Genomic DNA, 24,577 nt, shown 5'->3' on the forward strand with positions numbered 1-24,577 from the left:
AATGAAACACACAAAATACATCTCTACCTTTCTGTCCTAATGTCATCTACTGTCGGTGAGATCTACATCACATCATCACCCCACATGTCTGACTGACGTAGGCCTCCGTCTACGTGCCACAGGCTAACTTGATGTCTTTGCTTGACTCCGACTATTAGCCCGAGGATACTTCTGAGAGCGAGCGACGCGGCTAATAAAGCTAAGCCAAGGAGACCCTGGCCAAAGCTCCGCTTCCACTGTCTCGTAAGCGTGTGAAAAGAGCTCAAAATGAGTTATCGTAAAGGCGAGGTGCACTCATCCCCATGTGGATGTTCGGCTGAAGGAAGTGACTTGTCCTTAAAAGTCAAGCCAGGAATGTTGAGAGAGTTTTAAATGCTCGTGGAGGAAAACATGCATCTTCCTCGTCAGGTTGAGACAAATATGCAAAGCATGGTGGAGAACAGGCCTGAGCAGCCGACGCTGGGGAAACAAAGGCCTCGGCTGCAGGCGCGAGCGCTCACAGCGCACAGAAACAGTCACAGACAGAGAGAGGAAGAGCGAGCGGACAACGGAGTGCAGTAAACGCGTGGCTGGCGGCCAGAGAGGCGGTTTGGACGCACACATCACACATCTGGCAGCGCGGCCGTCGCCTTTCATCACTGACCTTCTGGCTCGTTCTTGATCAGCTCCTCCATCTTGCGTTGCTTCAGTGTGTCCACCACGTCTGCCAGGCTGCCCTTGCGTCTCTCGGGGGTCCCGAGGGTGCCGGCGGCCGAGCCCCCGTCGCTGCAGGGCCGCCCCCCGCCTCCGGCCTCCTCCTTGCCCGGTGAGGTAGCATTGTGCTGGTGGTAAGGACTCAGAGACCTTCCCTTGGTGCCGTCGTGCTCCTGCAGGGGGGAACAGAGAGAAGACATTTCCCCGTTGAAGAACGCCGTAAACTTGAGACGTAAACAAAGTAGCTGCAGATGAAGACAACTAACGGAGCGGCGGAGGAGGAGCTGGCACAAGCCCACTCATTATCTCCGTTCTTCTGTCCAACTTTTACACCCTTTATTCTCCCCATCTCCAGTCCTCATCTCCCCGCGCGGCAACCTTCATCCGCGGCCAGTTATCTCAAGTTCGAGACACTTCCCCGGCGTCTCGCGCATCCTCTGGAATCTGCATTTGACTGACTTGGAGGTACTTAACAGAGCCCGGCACATGAAAGAGCAGTAAGAGACTCGGCGGGCTCTAAGTCTTCATCACAAGCGCCGGCGCCGCTCCCTTTGAGGGACGTCCAATGCTACAGTACGCCGTCCCGGGCCCCGACTTTCACAGCGCCTTCAACTCCCGTCTCAAGATTCGCAACAATTAACACCGAGGGTGCAAACTTCGGCAGACACAAAATCACAAATAAGACATTCAGTTTGATAGAAAAGGAAAAAGCTCTGGAGCAATGTCAAACAAAACAAGAATCTGCATGGCAGCAAAATGCTTAAAGTTGAGCTTAAAGTAAAGCCGTGTGAATGTTTCTGGCAACTAATTATCCTGTCTTGCATCTAAAACTTCATATTTGGTTTAATGTTCTTTAAAAGCTGAGAAAAACATCATTATTGAATCAGCTTCACAGGAACACGTTTCAGCTGACATTGAGTCTGGCGCCGACCTTGCATGGATTCACTTTATGAGAACACATGTTCCAAAACACTTTATTACACTTTGAACTCTTCATTTTAATTCATTCATTTAAGTCGAATGATCTGGGTCTGTGATGTCACTCTGAGCCTCGGCGGCCCCGGCCGACCTCAAGCGTTATCTCATCGTTTCTGCAGGATAATACGCTTCAAAAATAGCCCCTCAAGCAGACCTTTGTTTCCCCCGTTGTAACACGTCCTCTCTACGTAAAGACAGGAGACAGCAGGTGAACGCTTCGGTAAGTAACTTTTAGCATCTTAATCTGTGGCCAAGTAAAACCCGTGTTTGCCTCTACAGCCGGCTTTACAGACTTAGCGGCGGCTCAGGTCAATTAGCAGAGACACTGAGAGGGAGGACGCCATCGGCTTCAGGCATTATCTCTCTGTCTCTCACACACATATTATCCACTTTGTCAGAAGTTCTTGCTCTAATATTGAAAAAAGACATGAGGTCTGGTTGTTTTAGACATCCCGCACCGCGCTCAGGTAGTCGGAGGTGTGCTGTTTAATGGCAACGCTGAGTGGGTGAGTCAGTTGGCCGGGCTGTCGGGTCAGCTCTTCGGAGGCATGAGGGTCAACGGTCCACGGGGTTAATCTTTGGCTAATCTCGGTACAGTGCGGGGGCACGCCACCTGAGGCCGCCGCGCACATCCTCGGGTCTGAGGCGCTCGCCGAGGCTCCACTGCGTTCCTGCGCTATTAAAAAAACACTATAGTTTATTTAGGCGGCGGTCTAATCATTAACCCGCCGGCTGCTGCTGCTGGAGGTGGAATTTCAAACGCAGCTCACAGTCCACGGTGAGGTAATCGAGGCCCCGCGGAGGATTACAGACTTTAGTCTCCGGGAAAAAAAAACGTGTCTCTTTGGGAAAACAAAACAAAAATTCCCGGAGTTCGATTGGCTTTCCACAGGAACAATGTCTTCATTGTCAAGCGGTCAAACTCCATACGAGAGGTTCAGCAGGCCATTAACGCCTTTTCAACACCTCAGCGGCTCTCTCTCTCTCTCCGTCCAGCCCGTGTGTGTGTTTCTACACTCTGAATAAGTCAGCGCGCTCAATAATTCACTAATTCCCTCCTTGGCATTGTTGCACATGCATTGTGGCAGATGGACGGGCCGTGACAGCGGCGGCGAGGCTGCAGGAGTCGGTTACGAAGAGGCCGATCAGCTGAGACCCGTGCTGAAGTCTCGTGATGTCAAAGCCCTAAAAAGGCCTCGCCCTTCCCTCGGCACCTGACCCGGCGGCTGCTCCCGCCCTCCTCCGCTGCCTCCCCGTCACTCTGCTCCGCCCCGCCCTCCAAATTAGGGACATTTGGATTTATATATATATTTTTTTTAATTGTGATTTTGATTGGCGTCCGAGACGGAGCGAGAGAAGGAGCGCTGAGCTTGTAAAAGTCACAGAAAAGAAAGAGAGCAAAAAGCAATAAAAAGAGAGAAGCAGTGCCATTGGAGGAGACGGGGGGAGAGCGAGCTGACAGAGAGAGATGCGCGGAGAGCGAGAGAGAGCGGCGAGGGGAAGGCAGGCATCTCGAAGGCAGCGGTCACACCTGTCACATCCCATTTATCTAATCCAGCGCCTACTTAAAACAGCCGCACTCGTTCTTTCGAGAAAGATGTCGCGCAAACAAAACAAACAGAATACGGAGGGGAGACGGAGGAAGCGAGGGGATGGGAGGATGAAGGATGGGGGGGTTGTTGGATTTCTTTGGTCTGCTGATAAGCTGCCAGGGAGATGTCATCTCGCCGGGACCAACAATGAAGGTCACTTCCCGATCAAAGGGAATTAACAGGAAGCTTCCTGGTTCATTGGGGCCTTCGGCGACGTTATATCTGCGTGAACCCTGACAGGCAGGCAGCCCCGACCTGAACCCAAACGCCTCATACGTCTCTCTTGTCATCTCCCGAGTAAATAATCCGCACGCCTCGCCGGCGATTTGCACCGCAAAGTCCAAAAACGAGGGGATCAAAAAAGAGAGAGAGAGAGAGACTGATTCTCTGATGCAAACGGGTGTCAGTCGGTGACGCCGTCCTCTCCTCCTGCGGTCACACCGGCTGCAAAAAACTTTTCTCATCAGCATGCATTTATTCATGAGTACAAACAGAAACCTGAACATTGTAAATGTTCATGCTCTCCGCTCAGAGCATGTGTGTGAGCAGGTTTCTGCCATTTTGGTGCATATATGTGTGACACTGTCAGCACACATAGCCCGTAGGTGTGTGTGTGTGTGTGTGTGTGTGTGTCTGCATATATGTATTTATATGCACTGGATGTGGCAGGCTGGCAGTGTGGGCGGTTCTGCCTTTAGTTTGCAGATGTCAATTCTCTTCCAAATGACTGGAACAAAGTAAAAATTGCGCCTCACTCTCTTTATCCTTTTACTGCCTCTGCAATGGAACCGAATTAAACAACTTTTGTCTTCTTAAGCTCATCTGTGAGGGGAGGCTGGTTTAAAAACACTTAACTCTTGCCAAAAAAAGGGAGGAAAAAAATATCTAAAATCTATTTTTTCCTGCAGCCAGCACAGATGCCGCTGTTCATATCTGCCCCCCCCCCTCCCCAATCGTCTCCTTCCTCCACAAGAAACTCTCTCTCCCTCCCTGTTTTTCGGTGCCACAGCCTGACATGTCTCGGGCTGTGAAAGGTGTATGAGTGAAAAACAATATTTGAGGCTTGGCGCGTCGCTCCGGATCAAGGCGTGGACAATGTGGCAAGTAGGCAGCGCTGGAAACAGCTGTTCGTCTAAAATATGTACACACAAACCCGGAGATTGTCACTGATCGCTCGCTGCAGGGGGGGCTGAGAGTCAGGCCTATGCCAGGGCTGCCAATCTCGGCGATATACTACTTAACATACCTCCGACACGCTGCCAAACGCGCACACATGAAGGAAATCCCTTTACATGCCATGGCTAAACACAGACACTGTCAGTTTTGACTCGGGGGGACCCTGAGGCGGCGATGAGCGAGTAAACACATGACTTCTCTCCTCGTTTTACAACAATATGGCTGAACCATACAACGCCGGCCCCCAAATGAAAACATAACATTTCGCCACACGTAGAGTTATATATCAATTTACTGAAATATTACGTTGAAAAATTGCCACCGATTTGCTGGACTAAAGTCCCTTTTTCATTTATCTTATTGTCCTAAAACGACAGGTCTTTATCTTCCGGCATGCAGCTGTATTTTCCGTGTTTTAAATAGCAGTTTGGCTAAAATGCGTGCCAGTGTATTTCACCACGACCCCTCGCCGCCGACAGGCAGGCGTGTGTGGATTCATTAGTGCCTCACTGGCATGAGGAATTAAGTGTGACCACTGCATCTCAAGACCGCTCAATGGCTGCGGTAAATCTGTCATATTCACGTCAACACGCTCACACACATAATCACACATTCAGATTATATTTTAAGGGGAAAAAAAGAGGGGAAAGGGAGCGCTTGTGGAGGACAGTGAACGAGAAATAATCCTCAATGAAATATTTTGCAGTTTTTGTGAGCGGGCGTTGCGCCTGTTAATGAAATGATTAGTGTTTGTCCATTAGCACATTTATGAGAGAAGATGCTCGCCTCTGGCTGATGTGAAAACATCTTTTTTTTTTGGCTGCGATCTGCAAACACAAACATTAAAGGATCGAAAAGAAGGGATGGAAGAAAAAAATCAGCTCTATAGTTTCATCATTAAAATAAGTCTAAGTAATTTGAAAACCAAAGGTTAAAAATCTCTCTTTTTCTCACCAGAGGTGGACTGATGACTGTTTATTGGGCTCGTTGTTGGCTTTTATGTATTTTTTAGTCGATTAACTGGCATAAAGGTATAAAGGCGTATAAGTGGCAGTTAAACCATGTGACACGGTCCTTTGATGTATTTATTACATTCAATTTTAAAATTCAATCAATAGAGGCCTATTTAAGTTAAGCAAGTTTGTGCATCATTTGTCATGAACTCAAATATCCTTCTGTATGAAGATGGAAGCAGAAAGTTATCCCGACTTATTGATCAAAGCAAACACAAACAAAACAGCATCATAAATCAGCTGCACTGATTTTCCAGAAGTTGGCATCTGCCACATAAAACCCCTCATCGCTCAACCCATCACTTCGCGTTACTTCATATCTGGATTTGATCCCGCCTGCTCGACCCTCACTGATGCACTACTAAAAGCCTTCCCATCATGCATTTGCGCCGAGCCAACGAGAATCCAGCTGCACGGCGAGAACTTATGCATTCAATAAAGCGCCCTTTTAGCTCAACCGCATTCATTTGCAAGCTATTATAAACATCCGCGCACAAGGCCGGGGTTTGTGTATAAAGAAGGGGGAGAAAACAACATTTTAAAGAGTAAATAATGTGTCACCTTTCGGGATTGTGCAGCGAGCGGGAGTGCTGCTGGCACTGGCGGCGAGCGCGCGGCCGTGCAGCTGCGGCGGGCAGGTAGCGCGGGGGAAACCAGGAGGTCAGCGTGTGGCTGAGCGCCTCTCCGCCACTCTGCTAATTCACTACGACAAGATAAAGCTGTAATCTCACCCCCCACAACACCCCCAACCCCCCTCCCTGCCTCCCAGCTCCCACTGTCCAGGTCGAACAGTCGCCGATGAGCCACTTACAACCCCCCCCCCACCCTATCACTTTCTGACAACTGCCCTGAGAGAACAACCCCCCCCCACTGACACCCCCGCTTGTTGCAGAGCAACCCCCTCCCTCTCCTGACTCTTCATCCACTGACAGTCAGCACTGAAGGGATTGGCACCGTTAACCCTCATCCTCCAAAGAAACACCTTTAACGCACGTTTAACGACACGTCAAGAAGGCTGTTGAATAAACCCCCAGCCCAGCCCCCCCCACCCCCCTCACCCACCCTCCCACCTCAAACTACAAAGCATCGGGGTGTCGCTTTCTGCAACGAGTCCTCCTCACAACCACCTGAGGAGAACGCTGATAAGGTCAATTGTGTCTAAACGAAGCGGGAATAATCTAATCTGTGCTCAGCAGATAACTCGGAGCGTGCGAGCGACTGCGTTTTCCGCGCGCTGGGTGTTCCCGGACAATCCCAGGACTTTGGTTTACAGTCGGCACCTGCTGCACACTCAGAGTTCGCCCTGGGAGGAGCCTCGCCGCCTAATCAGGAGGCTAATTGCAGAATTAGCGTTCCATTATGGCTCCTAAGCGCTGCTTCATTGTTTTACAGCACGTGGGTGTTTATGGCGTCGGCCGGCGAGGGGAAAGGTCAGCGGCTGTTATCGGAGCGCCGCCTGGGACGAGGCGTGTGTCAAGGTGAGGGTCCGGGAAAAGGGAGGTTAAAACAGTGCATCGTGTTGTTTTGATGCTCGCTGTATCCGGTGCAATGTGAAAAAAAAACACACAGCAGACTTTGAAAGGAGGGCATTTATGCTCTGAACGTGCCCCGTAAATCACATGTGGAATGCAGTGAGTCACATGCAAACACAGAGTCATCTAAAAATGCACATAGATGCCATTTATGTACTCACACACACTTCATTTAACAGATATTTGCAGAAAACCTCTCTCTCTCGCTATATACATACACACACACACACATATATATATATATATATATATATATATATATATATATATATATATATATATATACATACACACACACACACACACACATATAAAGATATATATATATATATATATATATATATATATATATATATATATATATATATATATATGCACACACACACATATACTGGTATATATATATAAATAAAGATAGATATATATGGATATATATATACATATACAGTACAGAGTTTGGACACACCTTCTCATTCAAACAAACAGGGAATTGTGTCCAAACCTTTGGTCTGTACTGTATATGTATACATATTTGTATATATATGTATACATATTTGTATATATATATATATGTGTGTGTGTGTGTGTGTGTGTGTGTGTACATATACATGAATCACACAGCAGATACAGTTCACACTAATGCTCCTCCGAACACAGAGCCATACATTCAGCACTAACAATGTCACACTTCCTGCCTGAGAAAATGAGTCACTCCAACGGCTCCATTCTGCAGTCACGCAACTGTGCATCAAATTGGCTTAAGGCAATGGCTGGTGGTGCACACACAAAAACACACACGGGCAGACACACACACACACACACACACACACACACACACACACACACAGACAAAAGTAAAAACATGTGTGCACCCAAAAAGGTAGCCTTGGACTTTCTTTCTTTTTTCCATTAAAACACGCACAAAAACAAGCCTCAGCCTCCAACACCAAATGGGCACGAAGAGCCCATTTCTCCCTTTTTTTCAGGATTCTGTCTCTCGGTTAACGTCAATCAGCGGCCAAACATTCTTGTTCCATCGCCGCGGGAATATGTGTGGCATCTTTGCGTCGGGCATCATAAGCGGAGTAAACAACATACCAACGTCAAACAGGTGCACGTGGACTCACTCTGTTCTTTATGCAAATGACGTCTTTTATCGCTCAGAAATGAGTTGAAATTCCATGAAAGCAACTGAAAACCTCTGAAACTAAAACAGCAATGTTGAAAGCTGACGAATATTTGAGGTCAAGGGAAGTTAATTTCTAGCTGAATGCATCAAGGAATGAAAACGGTTTTCCTTCTTGTTATGGTGTCTGATGGACATCCTCCAATCTGGAGTTTACTCTCCACCCTGAGCTTCTCAAACACAAGCAGGGAGCATTATGGGAGGGGCCGCCATGGAAACAGAGAGGGGAAAGCCAGTGACGTGGGACTGCTGCCTTCCAGGCTAAAGGTGCGGGCCGGGAGGTTGTACTGTATGTTTTTCCACTTCCTCGTCGTGCCAAAGCTTATTTTATTTTCAGAATTAAGTAATTACTCGCTGATGTTTCCAAAAGTGTGACGACTCTCCTGGATTCAGAAGCAGCACCTGAACTCAAACTGCGGCTGAAACCTGTTGGCCCTGCGGCCGAGGCCGGGACTCGGAGAGAGCGGTCCTTACCATGTCAGCGGGGCTGTCCAAGTGGCGGTTCGGGGGCGAGCGAGGGGACACCTTGCCGCAGTAAGAGGCCAGAGGGAGGTGGATGACACCACCCAGTCCCTCGCTTTCGTCGTCCTCCACTCGCTGTCTGCTGGTTGCCATGGTTACCTCTCCATCTGTCCCCCCATATGGAGAGGCTGGTCGCTTGGAAGACATCCTGGAAAAAAAGAGCAGGAGATGGAAAGCGAGAGAGAGGGAGAGAGGGAAGGAAAAACAAGAGGAAGAATGAGCAATATTCAAAAAGATGATATAATATGCTGACATCTGGAGCGATGAGACGGCGGCGACAAAGGGAGGTTGATTCACGAGGATGAACTAAGTCCCATCAGCTGACGGGCGCTTGGAGCCAAATTCAAAATTCGAAGCCCGTTTGCTTTCTGTGACGCCCTTTTTTTTTTTTTTACATTTTCCTTCGACAAGTTTCCTTCCTCCGGTTGGAGATGGCCGCAGCCTACCGGAAGACCTTCAAACCCACTTCCACGTCTCGCGGTACATTTACCATGGGGGGGGGGCATTCAACACTTCCAAAGAACGAGGTCATTACTGCAAATGGAGCCCGCTTGCACCGGCTCCGTTGGAGGAAATGACCACGTCTCCACAATGGGCTTTCAGACAGACACCCAGGTTGGGAAGGAGAAAGAGAAATGGCCGATATGTACAGTAACAATAATATGTATTTATGAAACCTTGGGACAATAGAGGAGCTGGAGGGAAAAGGCTCCAAACGTGACAGCCCTGCTGTTTGCATTTGTTACCGCGCCTTTGTTCCCTTGAAAAGAGGGGAAGGATATAAAGCCGCATCTATTAGGTGAACTCTGCCGCTCGTAAGGTAAATTTGCCTCCTTTTACTCCAGCTGAATGGGGAAGCGGTGACTCGGCGGCAATAATAGAATTTAATGTGGTTCTCAGCATCGCCTGAGTGCTTTCAGATGCACTTGTCAGCCTTGAAGCCACTGCGACTATGACCCTGGGTAATAGGCTGCCAACGCTCCGTCGAACGGAGGGAACGGGCGACGGGCAGAAACTCCGGCGCGGGGTTCGTTTGTGACGGGAAGTGGTGGGAAAATGAAGAACCAAAAAAAAGCAACAGGCCTCTGAAGCCGCTCTAATTTACACTCATCTGCACATGTCTCTGTCCCGCCGCCATGCAGCGTCTGTCTCTAATTGGCTCCTCGCCGCACCTCAGCCTCGCTCGCTCACATTCTTCCCCTCTCTCTCCCCGCTTGTCTCTTGTAAACTGATTACACTCTTGACTCTATTGGATTTCCTCCGGACTGTACATCTGGCATTGTTCCTGGGAACAGCCCCGCCACGACTTCATCGCTTATTTACCTTATGACAGCAGAAAGGCAAACAATATTGAGTGCGGCTCAGAGGAGGCGGAGGGGAAAAGACATGCAAAACGCACTTTTTTCACTTTGAGGGACAGTTGCAGCCAAAATCAAACAAACCGCCGTATAAAAGGAGAATGAAATACATTTTCCATCCTAGCGCCGTAATTCAATTAACTGTAATTGCTTCTGGAAGATTTTACCTACAATATTCATGGATCTTACAGATAATCTGGGGTAATAATTTAAACCAATTAGCAAATTTCATTATTCTAACTTGCATAATGCAAAGAATGATGAAGTTTCCATGAACGTGGAGCGGTGAAAACGTCTTCCTCGCAGGAGTTTGTGAGTTTTAGTGGAACCTTCTTTTTTTCTTTTTAAATAAAAAGATGACTTTTATGTTTTTTCGTGAGGAAAAATAAGCTGAAGAGGAATTATTTGCTCTCAGCTCTCACTTTAACGCAAAAGCTGTTTTGTTTTCAATTTAATCTCTTCCTCCTGGACGCCTTGCTCAGCGAAAACCGGGGCCATAAATTCCACTGAACATCTTATATTTGTTTAGATGACAAAGGACACGAGCAATTGACCTGCTATCACTGGATCCTATCGATATGGAAAATGAAAATGACTCGTGATAACGTTTATGACATTTGAGTCGGGGAGGCTGTGTGTCGTTTCACGCCGCGTCCAGCGCGAGCGGCGGGCCCAGCTGTACAAACTGCAGGCCAGTGGAGCCCCACACACACAGAACAGAGGCTCGAACACTGAAGGTCTGTCTTCATCACTACCTGTTTACTTTACCTCCTTTCACTCCCTCACACTAAGGCCTTTTGTTTCACACACACACACACACACACATACACACACACACACGGGCGCTTGTATCCTGTGTACACCTCTGTCTGACACACAGACCTCAGGTCAGTTCCAGTCCTCTCACCTCACCAGGGTTCCTTTGGATCCGCTACAAAGACATTGGAAACGTGGGAGGGTCTTCACTCTTTTTTCCCCCCTTTTTCCTTCATATCATTTTAGTTTATTGTTTAACTACAGCAGCTAAACTGAAATATTCGTCCAGAGACAAGGACGGTTACACATTAAAGCGGAGAGCGACGCGAGTCTCCACAAACGGTGTGGCTCACACTCAGACGTGACTCTGCCGGGTTGTGAGGCAAAGCGTTTTAACGTCCCCCCATTTGTGCGTGGCCCTGCCCCGGCGCTGCCTCTGCTACCTCGGAGGTGGGTGTCTGTGGAACGGGGAGGCCTTTCACAGCCCTTCTCCTGCTGTAAAATCCCCCCCCCCCCCTCCGCTCTGGTTTCCACCTTTGAAGTGGAATTACCACACAACCCAGCGCAGCGGGTGTGCAGGTTACGCCGGCTACTTCATTTAGAGTTTGGCAGGCCTGTCAGGCCGGCGGAGGCCGAGAGGAAGCTGTCTGGGAGCGTGGATGGATGGGGGGGGGGGGATTAAAAAAAATTAAGCTGATGATGATGAGTTAACATGGCTGTGTCAAGCCTTTTGGGGGGCCTACATGGGGGCCTCCATTGTAGTGTGAGTTTGACGGTGTGATGGAGAGCCTTGATTTAAGAAGCTACATTTGCTATAATTAAAGATGAGCTAGCAAAATAATCCTATATTTGTCGCAGCTAGCTGAGCTAGAACAACATTTTAGTGTAATTTGAGGGGAAAAATATGCAAACGGAGTGGGAAGGTTAAATTTTTTAGAAAACAAAAAAATCTAAATCTTCTCAGCAGATGGGTTGAGTGAGAAGACATCCAGTCAATGCTAAAATCCAGAGAGACTATCATATGTTTCATATTTGTGTGCACAAGAAGACGTGGAAACTCCTGATGGATGAACCGGTGGTGGTTCGATATCTCTCTGGCTCTCAAATTAGTTTCCCAATTTTATTTAATTTTTTCCAGAAATGTCTCAAGTCTCAATTTTTTTTCTGACCCACAATTCCTTGCAATGTCCTTTTATTAATTTACTTTTTCAAACACAAGTATTTAACAAGGCTGCAATGAACACACAAGGAAGCTTAGCTAGCTAAAAATGGAGGCGGGCCAAATATCCTTAGTTGATGTTGCCTTCGCAGCTCGGGCCCCCGCGGGCCCCCGCAGCCCCCTCGCGGCAGTGGGGAGGCCATGCATCTGCATCGTCTACGTAAGAAGAATTACCTCCAATTGTTCAGGTCAGAGTTGTCTTTTTTTTTAATCACAACTCACTCGTCACATCAGTGACCCAACACAACACCATCACGGTTCTTCTGGGTATTTTTAATTTATAAATCCTAAACTTAAATATTTGCCTCCCAAAAAGACCACGGACCCAAACACACATGTGTCCACGCACACGGTGAAAGCATTAAGCCCAGATTAAAGCGCCACTTCCCCTTGGCTTTTTGATGATTAGTGGCTCCTCAACTAAGTCCCTCTCATATCACATATGTCCACCGCCGCTAAGTCACTAATCGGACAGCGACGGACGTCCATTAACGGGCCGAGTAATCGCCATCAGCGGTGGTTAACTGTCTCCTGGCCGCCGCTTACTGTAATCAAGGCGCCCATTTCGTGTTGGCAAGAAAGCAGCTGCGGCAGGCTTATGGACACACTCGCACGAGCGCGGCGGCAAGCTGATGAGCACGCCAGTGTGGGGGGGGAGAAAAAAGGAAAAAGATGTCAAGAGAAGCACACTTTTCAAATGAATTAAGCAAAAAGATTTGCTTGGGCTTTAACCACAAGAGAGCGGTGAAACAAAAGCACCTATCATGGAGATGTCAAACACTATCCCACACACACTCACAGCCGTCTCCTCAGCTGTGTGTGTGTGTGTCTGGCTGCTAACATAATCATGGCGCTAACTGCTCTTGTTAACTCTTCTACTCAGAACGAGCTTTCGGGGAGCGTGGGAGCCTCCTCTGGAGATTTCAACAGCAGAGCGTGCACACGCGCGCGTGTGTGTGTGTGTGTGTGTTTAAATGAAAGCCCATTGTTTTAAACGCAAAGCAAACGCACCACAGCGTCACTCAGATCAATCTTCTACGGTAAAAACAAGCAAACAGTCTAATTCCAACGGATCAGAGCCTCCTTCTCATCTCGCCGCTACTTCAGGAGCCACCTGTCACTCAGGTGTGGGACTATTTGCGAGCTATCCTTTGAAATGGTTCTCCAAGGAAAGGGAAGCGCATATCAAAATAAGTTGAGCGGGATGTGCCTTTCAGATAAAGCGCCCGGGGCGTTTTGCCTCCGAGGAGCCGACCGCAGCATTTACATGCGTATGACACCTCGGGCGGGAATTTAAACAAATGTTTCCTCCGGTGTCACGCTATCACTCGCTTTATTACCATCATTTTCCCCCCTTTTTCTTTTACCTCTTTGAGCTTTGAAAAAAAAAAAAAAAAAAAAAAAAAAAATCTCCACCTCTTTCTATCTGCGTCTCTCCGTCACACGCCGCTGGACTTATTTTAACATCGCCCGTCCTCTCGTTCTCCCTGCCTTCCCCTGCGCTGGTGTTGTCTTACTCACTGTTCCCTCTTTACACAATCAGCTGTTTGTAAGAATGTCGCTCCATCCCTCCCTTCGCTCCCTCCTTCCCTGACTCTTAAGGATATTGCCTAATATCTATTTATAGCCTGTCCTTTTGAACAGCGGGAAGAGTGGGGCAGCAACAGAGGGGGAGAGCCCAGATGAAGGCCTGCAGATTAGGAGAAGGTGGCCCCGGAGGAGCTCGCCAATTGTCCCTCTCCTTCTCCCGGACTTCAAACTTTGACAAGCAGAAGATTTAGCGTTTTACACTGCGAGAGCAACATTTGGACATAGTAAATGAGTGTGAAACAGCCAAAAACATCCATTTAGAAGCTGATGTGTGACTGAATAGTTGTGTCATTAGCTCCTCGGTTAAGTCAAAGCTGGAAAAAGCCTGCTGGATTTTCTCCCTGATCACTTTTTTACTCCCCGAGTGAAGACCAGCTCATGCCTGCGTATGCTCACACACACGTACACAGAGACGCACACTCAGCCTCACACACACAAAGCGTCCTCTGTGAAGTGCCCTAAATCGCCGGCCGGCGGCCCAAACCCTGCTTCCTGTCCAGCTTAACCACAAAAGGCAATAACACACCAGCGAATGTCACCGCTGTTAATCACACGAGTGCGCTGCAGGAGAAAAGTCAAGGCTATGTTGTGAGCCTAGAGTAAAGGGGGTGGGGGGGGTTAGCCGAAGCCTCCAGGACAACCATCCTCTCTGCTGCTCTCATCCTGCACGGCTTTAGTCACAGGCGAAGCCATCGCTCCTCATACTTTCCCTGTCATGTTTTCAGGTTTCTCTTCTCTTTCTTTTCCACTTTAAGAGCTTATTTATGTCCCGACTCTGAGTCACCAGGCAGCCGGACCGCCATCGGCGCTTTGGCGAGGAAGGGATGGAGGGGAGAGGACGGAGAAAAAGTTTGCTGGTCTGACTTGTCTGGCCCTGCAAGCTCGTGGGAAAGTCTCCAGTGCTGCGTCGGCAACGGGAAGAGGAGTTTTCGGGGGAGAAGCAGGGAGTGAAAAGACGCAGACGGACGGAGGGAAAGTGCATCCGGTGGACGGCGGCCTCCGCTCCCCCGGCGGTTCGCGAGGGGGAGACGGTGCATAATGTTTATTGAGCGAGGGATAGTGTTTTTCCATTGTTGTGCCAGCACCGCTATTTGTGCTGCATTTGTTAAGAAATCCATAAAGGAGTCACAGCATTTGTCTCACTGTCTCAAACACACACACACACACACACACACACACACGCACGCACATCGACGGCGCATTCTCTCGCATAAACGACAACAAATACCCAGCTGGCTTCCTTCTTTATTCGTCCGGCACTTTCAAAGTCTCCCACCTCGCCCAAATGGTCCCCCACGCCACCCCCACCTATCCACCCCTCCATCCCCCCTCCTCTCACCCTACCTGGAAACACAGAGGTCTCATTGTGGCTCCAAACTCCTGACACTGTCTCCTATTGTGGGACGGTGTGTGTGTGTGTGTGTGTGTGTGTGCTGGTGAGGGGGGGAAACGCTCCGCAGTGGGACAAAGTGGGAGAAAGTGGGGGAAGAACGAGTGTAAGACAAGCTGCCCGGGTTGATGAAGAAGGAGAGATGAGAAAGTGAGTGTTTTTTACCCGACAGATATACAGTACGTGCCGCCGGCGCTTTTCCCGCTTTGCTGACAAAGGAATGCCTCCCGATGCCCTCTGACCCCCACCCCGTGACCCCATGTCATATGACCTGACTCTAGTTAGCCCGGGGGAGTTAGTCGGAGGAGGGGGGGGGACGACGACACACCTCCGCCTGCACACACACACACACACACTCGCTTTCCTTCTCTTCCCCAGTCACTTCTGACACCCCGTAGCACTCGTCGTCACTCTCGCTCTCTTTCATCCCTGACCCCCCCCCATCCCTCCCTCATCCATAAACAAGCACCACAACAAGAACAAATGCAGCTTAATAGTCTCCCGCTCCTCCGAGGGGGCCATCGCGGAGAGGGTCAGCTGATCAAACCGGGGTGGGAGGTCGTGGCAGCGGGAGAGAAACAGGGGAGGAAGTGGAGTGCGGAGGGGGGGGGGGGCACTTTAGCATTCTCCTCTGGTATTTTTCTGCCCGTCGATCTTTCTTTTTTCCTCTCTTTCTGCCTCCCCCCCACTTCTTTCTGCTCCGTGGATGGAGACACGGTTATCAAGGCTCTCTGGGGACAGACAATATGGCCCAGACAATGGCCTCCAGTCCAAGGTGGTGGCAGGGGAGAGGAGGAGGAGGGGGGGGGGCACGGAGAAAAGGAGAAGGCGAGGGAGGCCGGCGCAGGGCCACAGGGGAAGAGGAAGGCAGAACGGAGCATTAGCTTGCAGAGCACGGACGCTCTACTCAATTACTCCACTCACTCCCTCTCTCACACACACACACACACACACACACACACACACACACACACACACACACACACACACACACACACACACACACACACACACACTCTGCCGGGGCTCGAACACACACAGGCCGCTTTAATCTCACCCCTTTAAATGAAGTACAGCGACACTTCGACTGGAGGCAGCATTGCTCACTTAAATTGGAGACAAGTTGTTATCACCGGCAACGAGAAACGCGGTCCTTAAAAAGCAGCCGCTCTTCTGCGATTACAAAAGAAAAAGTCCAGAAACAATCAGCAGGAAACTGTATTACAAGTTTTTCCCACCACAAACACTCTCTGCTGATATAAAAATGTCCCAGAAGTACAAAAAAAAAAAAAAAACGGAGGCTCTTATTATGCAAAATCATGCTTTTTATTATGATAAAAGTCCTGAGAGATTCGTGTTGAAAACAGAACTTTGTGTGAGATTAGCATCAGAATTTAATAAAGTGTAAGACACATCTTATTTTATGGCAGTTGTCAGTTTATGCCAAAGCACCTTACAGCATGTGCCCCCCCCTCTTCTGAAGATGAACCCTAATTACTAATAATGAGGCTTTCTGTGTCGCTGGAAGTCGGTAAAATCCTTCAGGCTCTTCGTGGCGTCCTCGTCGGCCGCTGTCAGAGCCTCTAAAAACGCATCCTCCTTAAACCGTTCAAAGTGTTGACACGTCCACCGTTGACTGCCCCCCCTCAAACCACACACACACACACACACACACACACATATATATATATAAAATGAGGGGGCAAATGGAGGGGTGTGAAAATCCAGCACTGCTTTAACACCACTTTGACAGAGACCTCTTCCTCTCCTCCACCTCCTCGCACCGCTCCCCCCTTTCGCTTCATCTCTGGCGCTCTCACTTTTCTGTAAAACTGCTCCTTCTTCCCCTTCTTCTCCCTCCTGGCGAGGAATGTGTCAGTTTGACCACATTATTTCTTCCCCTTCATCTCTCCCTCCGTCCGCAGACTCAACAGCAGCAATGTCTCTCTTATCTAACTCTCCCTTTTTTTTTTTTTTTGGGTTGTTTTGGCTTTCTCCGTTTCCCTCCGTGTGTATATTTGGAGTTAGATCTGTGCCAACAGAGAAGGCCGTGACGGCTCTGGCGGTCCTATATCACCGTTTGGTAACACGGCAGAACCTTTAGCTAATTTAAATCACGAGATGATGAAAGAAAATTATGTAAAAAAAAAAAAAAAACTATGAATCACATCATTCTAAAGATAAGTCAAGCTTCAATTTACATTTGCAGGATTTAATTACAGAAAAGTGGATAAGTGACGTTAAACCACCTAAACAAACTGTGAAAAAGTGACTTTGGTCGAGTTTTAGCAGAAGAAGAAGAAAAAAAAAGGAAGATGAGCAGAAAAGGAGAAAAAAAGAAGGAAGTGTGAGGAGGAGTGAAGGGTGAAGAAGGCGAGCGGACACTTACGGAGATGCAGAAACTGAGAGCATCATTGCAAACCACCAGGACTGGAGCACACACACACACACTCACACACGCTCTCACACGGGCGAGTTTTACACACTCCGCTCGGAGAAACCAGAACTCGACACACTTTCATGAAACCCACGACTGAATGGAAGATGCCTGCTCTCATGCTTACATCCACATGTGAGCACACACACACACACACACACACACACACACACACACACACACACACACACACACACACACACACATCCACGGCCGGAGCCACAGTGATGGAGTGCATTACTGGAAAGCAAGAGTTTTAAGCGCTCTCCTCCTAAGTCATTGTAATCCCCGCGTTTATCTCCATACATTCTGCTTTTGCACTATAATCCTTTAAATTTTTAACTCCTCCTAGCTGTTGTTATCCCCTTCACCGGATTGAACGGTTTATTAAAAACACTTTTTTTTTTTTTGCTACATCAAAAATGTGCTCTTAATTCAAGGGGGCCCCCCCCCCCCCCGCAATCCACCCGGGCCGACCCCAGTTTATCTCAGAACAAAAGATTAGTTTCATCGGGCGAAAACAGAGAGCCACTTTAATGCAATAAAAGTCAAGCTGGGCGAGCGGCGACGTTATATTTACACAAGTGTGTGTGTGTGTGAGCTAGAATTAAAACGTTGAGTATTATAACACAATCTGTCTCTGGCAGCATTAGCATCAAACAATCATTATTCCACGGCGGTAAAGCCACTGGTGTTGACAGAGCGAGGTTAGAGGGTTCGCACCTCTAAGTGAAGCGGCCCGCGCAGACAACGGAGGAGCACAGTGAGATTAACATTAGCATAAGGCAACGGGGAAAAAACAACAACAACAACAACACCGTGCAGATTGAGAATGGGATTACTGAGGGTTTGCATGTACTGAATTTGGATTAAGAGGAAAAAATAAACCCACGGTAAATGTATCAGAAGAGGAGGGCAGGGGGAGAGGGAGCGGAGGGCAGGGAGTTAACGTTTGACATTTCTTTAGTTTAGTGTTGACGTGCGTGTCGGAGCTGCTGATTGTGTGCGGCCGTCGGAGGAGGAAGAGTATCGGGCACGGACGGGGAAGCAGAAGTAAATATAAAGTTGTGGCGAGAGGCTGCCAGGAGGTGATGAGCAGAGATCATCACACATTCAGACTCTGACACACACCTCTCTCGCTCCGAGCGCCTCGCTCGCTCTCCCCAGCACACACACATGCGCCGGCACTGTTTTTGTCAGTGGGAGAATTGATTTGAACCAACTTTTTGGTCACGGCGGGATCCACTGAGACGGACGCGCTAACACACACACACACACACACATGGGCACACACACACACACACACATGGGCACACACACACACACACACAGGCACACGCACAGAGATCGCCTGTTTGCCTCTGCTTTGCATATGGTATCACCACCAAAAGCAGAAGAGTCAATCATCAACTCTCCCTCACCATCTCTGACTGTCACACACACACACATGCACACACACACTCAGACTTAAACTCCGAGTCGCTCGCTCAGCTGCTTAACAAACAAACACACGCACACAGACACACAAAGTCTTTTTGTCACACACATTACTACTTTCTACTCCTATCCTGTCTCCATCTTCTCTGCTGCTTCTGGTCCTCTGTCATCTGTGTGTGAATGTGCGTGTGTGTGTGTGTGTGTGTGTGTGAGAGGGAGAAAGCGTCACGTACCTGTTACACTCCTGAGGTAGCTCAGGCTCAGTGAGCATGCTGGAGTAAGGGTCCGTCTCTCTCGACAACAACAACATAAAACAGTCCCACAATGCTCAGACGGACAACGTTAGTCTCCCCAAAACAAGACGGGATAGAAGTGATCCTTCACCCTCACACACACTGCTGCTTCTCTCTCTCACTCTCTCTCTCTCTCTGTGTGTGTGTTCCTCTCTCTCTCTGCTCACACACTTCCAACCTTGCACCCTCCCTCTCCGTCTCTCTCTCTCTGCCTCCGTCCCTCCTCTTCTCCCTCCCTCGCTGTGAGATCTAGGATCAGCTCTTAAAGGGCCAGCAGCAGAGCCCCTTTCGCTCTGTGCCCGTGTGTGTGTGTGTGTGTGTGTGTTTGTGTGTGTGTGTGTGTGTGTGTGCCTGGGAGAGAGAGGGAGAGAGCGTAGAGACAAAGGGGAGGGGCTATTTGACCAGAAGGCTCATCAGTCCATCAGTACAAATGCACAGCGGTGCTGCCCTCTTCCTCAAGTCCGTCTCCTTCTTCTTCTCCTCTTTTTCACACACTCACTCACTCACTCACTCACACACACACACACACACACACATGCGCGTGCGCTCAGTTTTCACACACTCGGACAGCAGTCACGGTGTCATGTGAGAACACCACTACGACTTCTTGTTTGGCTTTAAGATGCAACATGCCGGGAATGAATGAATGAATATGCGGGCACTGATAAGCTACAGTACGTGAAGTGGAACTGAACACACAGCTTCCTGGTTTTAAACATCATGTTCAGTCTTTTCTTTACAAAAACTTTAGAAAGATTTTTAAAACACTTCCCAATGACACCCTCTCCCGTCTAATGGGTGAAATGTGCTTCTATGACGGTGTGTGTCCGTCCCACTTGTTGCATTTGCTAACAACACACCTAATAATTGCTTGTGGGTCATGTTCTGGGTCCCTGGAAGGTGTCTGCAGACAACTTGGGTTGTAATAGATGCTAGATAAATAAAACTGAATTGAACTTGGGATCGAGACCCAATTCTAACCACTGCTGAAGAGGACTTGAACTTTGACCTCTGCGTTAATTGTTATCAGAGCTGTAAGGAGGACCAACTCTGCAGGGTCCACTCGTCAGTCGACCGGATACGGATTGACTGCGGGTCCCGCCCGACTTCAAATATCAAGAATCCTGAAGTGATCCATCGTGGCTGCTGACCCCGTACAGATGTGAAATCTAGCGATGGAGATCAAACCCTTCTTTTTTTATTTATTCAGGCTGTAAAAATGTTTATTTCTGCTGCAAAGTTGGAGATTTGAACATGTGGTTGAGAGGAGATTGACTGATCTTTGGAGCCTCTAGTGGTCAGTCAAGGAACTGCTGTTTTAAAAATGCATAACCTGCATGTGCAGAATTGCAGCTGCATTGGTAACCTATTGATGTTAAAAGGGGTCTAACTCCTGTCAGGAATCCCTCGCCACTTCACTCGGACTTGGACACTTGGAGACTCGACTGTGACACTTGCGTCGACCGTAGCTGAAAGCGTTTTAACCTCTGCTATAAACTGATCTCCCTAACGGTGTTACGAATGCAATCGCTCTGCTTTGTAGCATCCCACTTCCTTTCTTTCCCATCTACCACTTCTCTGTCATTTTAAATCAAGACAGATAAACAGATTTCTGTAACGTCAGTTAAAGCAATCGTTGCTCAGCATTTATCTAACATAAGATATATTCACTAAGAGCTCCTAAAAGGAAGTAAACAAAAGGAACTCGGAAAAGAAACCGCGCTGCCATCTAGTGTTTGGTGTTGGGATCACAGAGCGACACAAAAGTACCCGTCACCTACGATGTAGCGTGTGTATTTAGGACACCCGTGTAGATGTGATGTAGAAGTATTAACCAAGCTGGGGACTCATGATCTCAAGTAATAAACAAGACTAGAGGCTTGTGATTGGCACTTTACACCTAGAGCCTGAGATCATGAAAACAACAGAAGGAAGTTTCTTGATCATTTCCTTCAGACTGGAATTTGTGACTAAAATACTGTGTAAAATCATTAAGTGTGAGGTCAGCGTTTACTGTTGTCCTGGAGATTCTTTATACTGCCTGTATTCATTGCTCCCGTTACATAATTCAGTCTGACAATGAAGTCTGGCTGCAGCTGGGCAGGAATGTCTTCATGCTCCGAAGCTGCTGAAGGAGCCAGAAGAAACCTCGCCGGAGGAGTTGTGCGTCGACTCGTACAGAGCTGGGACCTACGCAATTTAGCTCAGCCTTCATCCTACAAAGCGAAAGGTCAGAGGTCAAGTAAGTGTCTCAAATCGTGGGATTCTATGCTTTTGTTCCTGATTTGATTCAATATATTTCCTCCCCAGGAGGACCGGCCCATTACGAGCCTCTAGATCTGAATTAGGAGCAGCTTTTCCGGGCGACTTGGTCCGATAGTTTTGGTCCGTAGTGGAGTGGGATTAAAGGGTTCAGACTTTGCTTTAACCAACGTGAAAGAACCTTGAATGTTAAGCAAACCATGCATGTGTAAAGACTTAAAGGGATAAATAAATAAACCTTAGAATAGAAACAACCATAACTTTTCAACTTTTTGTGAGATTTAAATGACCTGTTCATTCATTTGGAGCTTTGGAACTGCTGCTACTTCTATTGTTAATCCTGCAGTCATATGTAAGTGGGACGAGTAGTTTACTACTTTGAAATCACAAACATGTGGAATTACCCCTAACTTGGAGCCGTAGTCTCTAATTCTATTGCAGCTGGGGGGAAAAACGTTGCTGTTGGGTCTAAAAGTGGAATCGTGTGTGCATTAGCATCGGGACTGATGTCAGAGCTTCACTTCTCGTTCTCAGGTTCGACGTGGGCCGACTGCAGCCTGCCGAGCACAACAAGTTTATCCACATTTTTTCTGTCCAAAGAGACATCTGAGGTTGACAATGGCTGTCCTTGCTTTTACACATTCTCTAGGGAAGTCTAACTTACCTTATAGGAACCGATTAAACAGTGACGCTATGCAATTATCCTGAACAGTACAACCAAATTAACCCCTATTTTTCTATCATTTCTCCACTAGTTACATGACTTTCAACAGTTCCGATAGGCTTACCTATTGGGATTGGCATCAACAACTTTTAGCATGTCAAACATTTTAACAAGAGGCTATAGTTTCCATGCATGTAGTGACTAAACTTTATGAATGTTTGCAGCGCAACGGCCCGGCGTGAAAACTCGTTCTGCTTTCACAGAGCACATACTTTTTAAGGTTTGTATTATCCCCAGTACTGCCTCGGACTCAGGCGTGTTTAATTGGTTAACTTATGTTGTTCCTTCCTCTTTCACCGTCCCTTTGGTTCCACAGCGTTGGAAAAGTGAAGCCGTTTTGTGCTCGACTCTGATACACATCATGCTTTTCACATGATTGGCTATGCTAACAGAATAAAGTAGCAGAACAGTGGATGTGAAACAAACCTTGAAATAAGATTAATATAAGGTATCCCGAGTTTGAAGCCTTTGAATTCCTTCAGGGGCGGCTGAATTCCCAACAATAATGTATCTCCGAGCTTTCTTTTCTTTTAAATGGTATCTTAAAAAAAGGTTTAGGACATTTATGTCTTTGTTGATGTGGATGACAAAATGAAATCCATCTGCAAACCCAACCATTTGTGTCTGAGCCCTGTGGTACTGTGTGTACGTTTACCATTCAAATCTCCTACTAACATGAACGCGGTACATCTGCATGCATGTTGCTTTGCTGTAGTTGCAATTTAAGACTGGTATTACGTGTTTGAGAGGGGAAATCCCACTTCCGCCACGGCCACTCGTCAAACATCAAATCTAATAAACCTGGATTAATATCATCTTATTTAATTGTGAGATAAATGTAATTTTATCACTAATAAAGCCTTAATATCAGCATGTTTGGGTAATCCGTCTCTTTCAATTTGCGTTTCAATGTTACCTGCAGATTTGCAGCCATTAGTTTGAACAGCAAGGGTGCAAACCCTTTAGCTGATGCACAGCGATGCGAGTGAGGCGGTGCACGCCGCAGGTACCCGAGACGAATGCAGACCCATGAGGCGTTCAGGACCGGTTTCCCGCCACGGCCTTCGAGGAACAAATGAGAGTTCATTTCCTTTATTTCCTCTTTTATTTTGATGCGGCGAGATGCAGACTGGAGAGTCTGCGACACGGAGCAGTTTTGTTATGAGAAGACAGCTGAACACTTTCAGCAGAACATATGCTGAAGCTCACATGCATGAATGAACCCATGCACACACACACACACACACACACACACACACACACACGCTCAATACGCATACTCAACTCGACCGAAACCTCCTCCAATCCACCACACCCATTGTGTCCTCAGGTGTGTGTGTGTGTACAGTATGCACAAGTGTGTGTGTACGTGTGCAGTGAGTGCTGCTTTAAGCCCTTAGTGCTGTCACTCACTATTAAGCGTGTGTGGTCTGTGTGTCACACATATGGCCAATCCAGCTATTGTTCTGTGGAGCGCAGAGGAAAGCAGAGCTGACAGACTGCCACTTCTGCAATACTTTAACAGACACACGCACACACACACACACACACACGCGCGCACACACACACACACACACACACACACACACACACACACACACACACACACACACACACACACACGCACGCACGCACACACGCACGCACACACTCCAAGACTGCCACACACACGGAGGAAGGAGGGGAGAAAGAGTCCTGTCAGTGTACTTACTGTACACAAGCAGACACCTACCGTACGACCACATACACACCGTCCACAAACTGCTCATTGTTCATGCGATGTGAGAACGTTAACACACGCCACAGTTTGGAAATCAGAGGCTTCATTGATGCCTGGCCCCAAAGCTGTGAAAGACGGGCTTAAAACTATAAATAAAAATGGACGACCAAAAGCTCCATTTAGTTGTGCTTTTGCAGACTCTGATTCTGTCACATATTCTGCACAAGTAGATGCAGTTTGAGCAGTATTGTGAAAGTTTTTATTTTTCTCTGCACTGTTGAGTTGTTTTTGTCCATTTTTTTTTATTTTATTTTTTTTTTTTAAGTTGAAGGAGAAAAGCCTTTTTTTTTTCTTCTTCCTTTTGTCCTTGGAAAGTTTCTCTCGTACAGTAAGTACAAAATATAACGAAAAACCGAATTTAGTTTTGGTCAAATTGTTGGAGAGCTGTCCTGACACAAAAAGAAGACTGGACCAGCAAATTGGTCCATCTCAAAGCCGTAATGTTGCCACTCTGTTCAGCAAAAGTTATTTTGGAAAACTTCTTGATTTGAACAGAAAAAAAGAGAAAAAAAACCCAGAAATTATACCAAATGTTTTCAAAAATTACTTTTTTGTAAATAAAATCCAATCTGTGAAATATTTATCAAAATGGAGCCTCAGGTTTTGCTGTTTCAGTGTAAAAACAGTCATATACAAAAA

General features: G+C 47.6%; 1 protein-coding gene across 16 annotated transcripts in view; it reads right to left on the minus strand.

Moving 5' to 3' along the window:
• The window catches only part of sox5 (SRY-box transcription factor 5), a 240,364-nt gene that overhangs the window by 65,384 nt on the left and 150,403 nt on the right, over positions 1-24,577 (minus strand). For 13 of the 16 annotated variants that reach the window (XM_061714136.1, XM_061714128.1, XM_061714137.1 and 10 more), the window contains exons 1-3: positions 19,113-19,355; positions 8,645-8,840; positions 644-866 (exon numbers count right to left, since the gene is read on the minus strand). In XM_061714136.1, coding sequence (XP_061570120.1) covers positions 644-866; positions 8,645-8,840; positions 19,113-19,189 — 496 coding nt within the window. In that variant the 5' untranslated portion in view covers positions 19,190-19,355. Of the gene's footprint in view, positions 1-643; positions 867-8,644; positions 8,841-13,441; positions 13,548-17,394; positions 17,486-19,112; positions 19,356-24,577 lie in introns of those variants that run through there. The other 3 variants (XM_061714125.1, XM_061714127.1, XM_061714126.1) reach the window with 3 other exon arrangements.

The sequence above is a fragment of the Cololabis saira genome, chromosome 23, assembly GCF_033807715.1.
Source record: "Cololabis saira isolate AMF1-May2022 chromosome 23, fColSai1.1, whole genome shotgun sequence".
Classification (NCBI taxonomy): Eukaryota; Metazoa; Chordata; class Actinopteri; order Beloniformes; family Belonidae; genus Cololabis; species Cololabis saira.